Raw genomic sequence first — 7,302 nt, forward strand, 5'->3', positions numbered from 1 at the left:
TCAGTTAAAAGTCTAGGTCATACATTCTCTCTGGAGCTCAGTTAAAAGCCTAGGTCATAATTCTCTCTGGAGCTCAGTTAAAAGTCTAGGTCATACATTCACTCTGGAGCCCAGTTAAAAGTCTAGGTCATACATTCACTCTGGAGCCCAGTTAAAAGCCTAGGTCATACATTCTCTCTGGAGCTCAGTTAAAAGCCTAGGTCATAATTCTCTCTGGAGCTCAGTTAAAAGCCTAGGTCATACATTCTCTCTGGAGCTCAGTTAAAAGCCTAGGTGTATGTGATCTGCTGTATAACATCTTAACATGTCATTTGTGTTACTTTTAATTCTTAATTAAATAATTCATAACTATATTAATGATATTTGACCTTGACCTTGGCCAGGTACAACAAGAGTCGTTGCGACAGTGTATAGGTGTTGTACCACAGGATACGGTGCTGTTCAACTCTGACATTCGATATAACATCCGTTACGGCAAGTTCGCAGCCACTGACCAGGAAGTAGAAGATGCCGCAGATAATGCTGACATACACAGCCGTATCTTATCATTTCCAAATAGTAAGTTACACTTTTTGTTTTCTCAAAATGTAAATATTTTCGAAATCTTAGGTCAAATTCTTCTATTGTCTGGCTTATTAATTTAAATGTATCGTTTATGAAAAATTATGCAAAACTTGTGAACATGAACATTCAAACAAAAGAGGAAATTCTTTTTTATTTTGGTAATTTGGTTTCACAAAAATAAACTAAAACTTTTAACCATTTCATCCTGAAAACAAAGATGTTTCGCTTGTTTCTGAAAAAATAATATTGGTACCCTTTCAGATATTATGTCATGTTTCTTTCCTTAGAATACGAAACAGTAGTCGGAGAGCGAGGGTTAAAACTGAGTGGAGGAGAAAAACAGAGAGTTGCCATAGCGAGAACACTTCTTAAGTCACCAGCCGTTGTCTTACTGGATGAGGTAGGTAGTGACAGTCTATATCCCTAACATGTCTTGATATTCTGGTGAAAATAGTTTAAGGGTTACAAGAGTTTAAGGGTACATGTACTACAGGTGTGGCCTACACCTCCAATTCATAAGAGTTCCACTTTAAGAAAACTGTAAAATGTCTGTTTTGTATGGGGAAGTTGACTTGTTCACTTATATATATGAACACACCAACAAGAACCAGGTCAGTCTTACTTCTAAGGTAATGCATATTTAAAAACTATAAAGGGAGATTACTCTTAACACAAGCGTTCGTTTATCATGATCCAAATGTTTGAACCAGAGTTTATGAAATAAGTTTGGATCCAGTAATCTGATGCTGCTTTCAGGCGAGCCTTGACAAAGCCTTGCAAAGCCTGCAAAAACATTTGCAGATCTGCTAGTATTTATATCAGAAAATGTTAAATTTAAAAACAGACAAACCGGTGGAACCAGATATGCGAAAGGAGACTAGACTAGGTAATAGATGTATGCTATTGTTCATAAAAAAGATATGTTGGATTTGTTTTACCAGTAAGGACTTAAAATCTTAAACAACAAAATTAATGGCATTTTTTTTTTGCATACCTTTGTAGATAGCTAAGATTGTAAATTTCTTTTTTGGTGTATTTTCCAGGCAACGTCTGCATTAGACACAAAGACCGAGAGAAATATCCAGGCGTCTCTAGCGCGTGTCTGCGAGAACAGAACCACTATCATTGTAGCACATCGCCTGTCTACTATTATCCATGCGCACCAGATCCTGGTGATGAAAGAGGGCGAGATCATTGAAAGGGGAACGTAAGTCAAAACTTCGCAATTAAGTGCAGGGGGAATAACTCATTAGCCTTGTCTGTACAGGGGGAACTACTCGTTAGCCTTGTCTGTCAGCCTATCTGTACAGGGGGAACTACTCGTTAGCCTTGTCTGTCAGCCCATCTGCACAGGGAGAACTACTCGTTAGCCTTGGCTGTCAGCCCATCTGTACAGGGGGAACTACCCGTTAGCCTTGTCTGTCAGCCCATCTGTGCAGGGAGACCTTCTCGTTAGCCTTGTCTGTCAGCCCAGCTGTGCAGGGGGAACTACTCGTTAGGCTTGTCTGTCAGCCCATCTGTGCAGGGGGATCTACTCGTTAGCCTTGTCTGTCAGCATATCTGTACAGGGGGAACTACTCGTTAGCCTTGTCGGTCAGCCTATCTGTACAGGGGGAACTACTCGTTAGCCTTTTCTGTCAGCCCATCTGTGCAGGGAGACCTTCTCGTTAGCCTTGTCTGTCAGCCCAGCTGTGCAGGGGGAACTACTCGTTAGCCTAGTCTGTCAGCCCATCTGTAGAGGGAGAACTACTCGTTAGCCTTGTCTGTCAGCATATCTGTACAGGGGGAACTACTCGTTAGCCTTTTCTGTCAGCCCATCTGTGCAGGGAGAACTCCTCGTTAGCCTTATCTGTCAGCCCATCTGTTCAGGGGGAACTACTCGTTAGCCTTGTCGGTCAGCCTATCTGTACAGGGGGAACTACTCGTTAGCCTTTTCTGTCAGCCCATCTGTGCAGGGAGACCTTCTCGTTAGCCTTGTCTGTCAGCCCAGCTGTGCAGGGGGAACTACTCGTTAGGCTTGTCTGTCAGCCCATCTGTGCAGGGAGAACTACTCGTTAGCCATATCTGTCAGCCCATCTGTGCAGGGGGTACTACTCGTTAGCCTTGTCTGTCAGCCTATCTGTACAGGGGGACCTACTCGTTAGCCTTGTCTGTCAGCATATCTGTACAGGGGGAACTACTCGTTAGCCTAGTCTGTCAGCCCATCTGTACATGGAGAACTACTCGTTAGCCTTGTCTGTTAGCCAATCTGAGCAGGGGGAACTACTCGTTAGCCTTATCTGTCAGCCCATCTGTGCAGGGAGACCTTCTCGTTAGCCTTGTCTGTCAGCCCATCTGCGCAGGGGGATCTACTCGTTAGCCTTGTCTGTCAGCCTATCTGTACAGGGGGAACTACTCGTTAGCCTAGTCTGTCAGCCCATCTGTACAGGGAGAACTACTCGTTAGCCTTGGCTGTCAGCCCATCTGTACAGGGGGAACTACCCGTTAGCCTTGTCTGTCAGCCCATCTGCGCAGGGGGATCTACTCGTTAGCCTTGTCTGTCAGCCTATCTGTACAGGGGGACCTACTCGTTAGCCTTGTCTGTCAGCCCAGCTGTGCAGGGGGAACTACTCGTTAGGCTTGTCTGTCAGCCCATCTGTGCAGGGAGAACTACTCGTTAGCCATATCTGTCAGCCCATCTGTGCAGGGGGATCTACTCGTTAGCCTTGTCTGTCAGCCCAGCTGTGCAGGGGGAACTACTCGTTAGGCTTGTCTGTCAGCCCATCTGTGCAGGGAGAACAACTTGTTAGCCTTATCTGTCAGCCCATCCGAAAAGGGGAACTACTCGTTAGCCTTGTCTGTCAGCCCATCTGTGCAGGGAGAACTACTCGTTAGCCTTATCTGTCAGCCCATCTGTACATCAGTCAGTTTATAAATATAAACTTTATTTCTCTACATTAATTATGAAACAAGTTGTATAACTTATACTTATCACTCTTGTTAGCCCGGATGTAAGTGTGTGGGGGGTCTACTGTGGGAGGAAACCAGAGTACCTGGAAAAACCCCATGTGGTCGGGCAGGTGACCCCATACCAGGGAATCAAACCCGGCCACCTTGGTAAAAGGCGAGTGCGTTATCCACTGCGCCACCTGACCACCCATATTTTTTATAAACAAAATTTACATCAGTCAGTAAGACCACTTGGTTTGACTTTGTGTTTAGTTCTAGTAATAGAAGTTCAACAGTCATGATCTTGTGTAGCACACCAGTACATTGAGACCTACGTTTCCTGCCTCACTGACTTAAGGATCCCCGTACCACTGCCAAAAACTGTAACTAAGTATTGAAAACTGGTATTCCGGGCATTACTACAGCTTTAATAAATTGTTTCTGAAAACAACACCATACCTTGCAGGACTTTAATGAGAAATAATAAAGATGAAATAAACAAAATTGAGCTACCGGGTATGATTGTTCTAGAGTTATATCCAAACGGAAGTTAAGGGGAGGTTACTGCATATAAGAAACATCACAGTGCATTGGGTCAGGGATCCCTAAGATAGACATTTGCTCCATTTCATCATAACAGGAAATAGGGGATATGAATCTTTTACAAACATTCTAGTTTTTCATTTTATTATTTGTAAAAAAACGCATGTTAATTGAGTTCTAAGGGCTATTTTTTAAGCCAAATCACAGCTAGAATTTAATGTATGTATCCTTGTACGTCTTTGTATAAGACCTCTTTTACTGCCACTGTTGCAAATATTGGCATTATGAAGGGGTTTGGGGATATATCAAAAAGGACATAAAAAGCAGATGTAGGTCAAGAAAGGGAAAGAGGGCCTTGACATACGCTGATGAGAAGCAAGATTTTTGGCAGATGAAATGAGGGCCATTATTAGCTCATCTGGTCCGAAGGACCAAGGCAAGCTTATGCCATACCGTGGCGTCCGTCGTCCGTACGTCAACAATTTCTTTACACGACTTCTTCTTCTCAACCACTGGTTGGAATTAGACTAAATTTGACTGGAAGCATCCCTAGGTGGTGGAGATTCAAAATTGTACAAATGGTGGGGCTGACCCCCAGGGGGCTGAGGGCGGGGCCAAAAGGGGTCAATTTGGCCATATTGCTTTAAGCGACTTCTTCTCTGGAACTAAGAAGTGGATATCAACCATATTTGACTGGAAGCATCCCTAGGTGGTGGTGATTAAAAATCGACAAATGGTGGGGCTGACTCCCCAGGGGGCTTAGGGGCAGGGCCAAAAGGGGTCAATTTGGCCATATTGCTTTAAGCGACTTCTTCTCTGGAACTAAGAGGTGGATATCAACCATATTTGACTGGAAGCATCCCTAGGTGGTGGTGATTAAAAATTGTACAAATGGTGGGGCTGACTCCCCAGGGGGCTTAGGGGCGGGGCCAAAAAGGGGCAATTTGGCTATTTTGCTACAAACGACTTCTTCTGTAGAACTGTGCACTGGAAATCAATCATATTTGATCAAAAGCATTCCTGGGAGGCAGGGATTTAAAAAAGGACAAATGGTGTGGCTGACCCACCAGGGGGCTGAGGGGCAGGGCCAAAAAGGGTATTTGGCTTTACTGCTGCAAGCGATTTCTTTTCTGAAACTAAGTGATGGATATCAACCATATTTGACTGGAAGCATCTGTAGGTGGTAGAGATTCAAAATTGTACAAATGGTTGGGCTGACCCCCCAGTGGGCTGAGGGGCGGGGCCAATAGTGGGCAATTTGGTTATATTGCTATAAACGACTTCTTCTGCAGAACTATGCCATGGATATTGATCATATTTGGTCGGAAGTATTCATGGGAGGCAGGTATTCAAAATTGTACAAATGGTGGGGCTGACCCCCCGGGCTAAGGGGTGGGGCCAATAAAATGTATTTTTTGGAAATGGTTGAGATCCCCACCATATAACCATATATACAATTGCTGAGTATAAAGAGAAGAATGCACATTTGCTTCCAAGATGTCCCTAGGGTCTGGCCCCACCCTGGGCCATAACTTTAAAACGGTTGAGATCCCCACCCCAAAACTATATATACAAATGCTGGGCATAAAGAGACGAATGCAATCATGATATCAGAATAGACCCTGGGGTCTGACCGAACCCCTAGGGACCTAGTTTCTTAGTCACAGCTTGGAAACAGTTGAGAGCCCCACCCTATAACCGTATATATACAATTGCTGAGTATAAAGAGATGATTGCAAATATGCTTCCAGGTTGGCCTTGGGGACTGCCCCACCCTTGGAGACTTAACCCCTGGGTCATAACTTCGAAATGGTTAATATCCCCACCCCAAAACTATATATACAATTGTTGGGCATAAAGAGACGAATGCAGTCATGATATTATAATTGATCCCAGGGTCTGCCCCACCCTTGCAGACTTGGCCCCTGGGTCATAACTTTGAAACGGTTGAGATCCCCACCCCAAAACTATATATACAAATGCTGGGCAAAAAGAGACAAATGCAGTCACGATGTTAGAATCGATCCTGGGGTCTGGCCACAACTCTAGGGACCTTGTTACTGAGTCAAAGCTTGGAAGCAGTTGAGATCCCCACCCCATAACCATACATAAAATTGCTAGGCATGAAAAATCTAATACAGATATGCTACAAGGATTGGCCTTGGGGTCTGGCATATTCCCTTGATCTCATTTGGAGAATATTTTGCCATGATTGCTTAGGTATCCAGGTGAGCAATACAGGCCTTCTTGGCCTCTTGTATCAAGGGTTTATTGTATTGATGTTATTTAACAAATGGTTGTACTTATAATATGTAAGAAAAACAGTCAAGTAGGTATGAAAGAATCAGCCAGATGTTTCAAGATATGTGAAATTTGATTAATGTTCTCGATTCTACTTTTAGACATGAAGAGTTGATCGCCAAGGGAGATCACTATGCCGGTATGTGGCAGGAACAGTTGACGAAGCGAGAGGAGGTCTCGATTCAGGGCGACAATGATGGGAACACGAGTCAAATCACAGAAGACTCCACAAACAGCTGATGATAACGCAGTAAAAGAGTTACCAATTATAGCTAGCCAACAATTCAATATTTATATTTACCAATGTGTGAGGTATTCATCTCTCTTCCTTATCTTGTAGGACACACAAACACTGTATACAAATTATTTGTTTATGTTTTTCTAGGGTATTTAACTTTTTGTATGTCATGTTAACAATCTTTGTCTGTATCCTTTGTGACTTTCATTTTTGTACAAGTTTGAATGGTGTGCAATATTGAATGGTTGACATTGAATTGACACAAATATTGCATTATGTACAAGATTTTGTGATGAACAGGGTTGAATTATGATATTAATAGAATTGAATATTATGTTTCAAAAAATAAAATCTTGTCATATTTTTGTTTACATAAATAGTATAGGGCAAGTTATTTTGTGAATTAATTTGATCTGAAGTGTTTTAAGCTCACCTGGCACGAAGTGCCAAGTGAGCTTATGCCGTGGTGCGGCGTCCGGCGTCAATATTTTACTTTAAACGACTTCTTCTTAATAACCAAAAGGCCTAGGGTGATGATATTTGGCCAGAAGCAAACTGGGATGAAGGGCTACAAAGTTTGTTCAAATAAATGACCTTCACCTATATTCAAGGTCACAGGGGTCAATTGTCTTAAAAAAACTTTAAACAACTTCTTCTGAATAACCAAAATGCCCAGGGTGATGATATTTGGCCAGTAGCATGCTGACATGAAGGGCTACAAAGTTTGT

General features: G+C 42.9%; 1 protein-coding gene across 1 annotated transcript in view; it reads left to right on the forward strand.

The window, feature by feature from the left end:
- The window catches only part of LOC110465536 (ATP-binding cassette sub-family B member 6, mitochondrial-like), a 32,647-nt gene extending 25,578 nt beyond the window's left edge, over positions 1-7,069 (forward strand). The window contains exons 16-19 of the mRNA XM_021521438.1: positions 384-558; positions 852-964; positions 1,608-1,771; positions 6,438-7,069. Of these exons, the coding sequence (XP_021377113.1) occupies positions 384-558; positions 852-964; positions 1,608-1,771; positions 6,438-6,576 (591 nt within the window). The 3' untranslated portion in view covers positions 6,577-7,069. The remainder of the gene's footprint in view (positions 1-383; positions 559-851; positions 965-1,607; positions 1,772-6,437) is intronic.
- The last annotated feature ends 233 nt before the right edge of the window (positions 7,070-7,302 follow it).

This window comes from Mizuhopecten yessoensis, unplaced genomic scaffold (assembly GCF_002113885.1).
Source record: "Mizuhopecten yessoensis strain PY_sf001 unplaced genomic scaffold, ASM211388v2 scaffold11087, whole genome shotgun sequence".
In the NCBI taxonomy this organism is placed as follows: domain Eukaryota; kingdom Metazoa; phylum Mollusca; class Bivalvia; order Pectinida; family Pectinidae; genus Mizuhopecten; species Mizuhopecten yessoensis.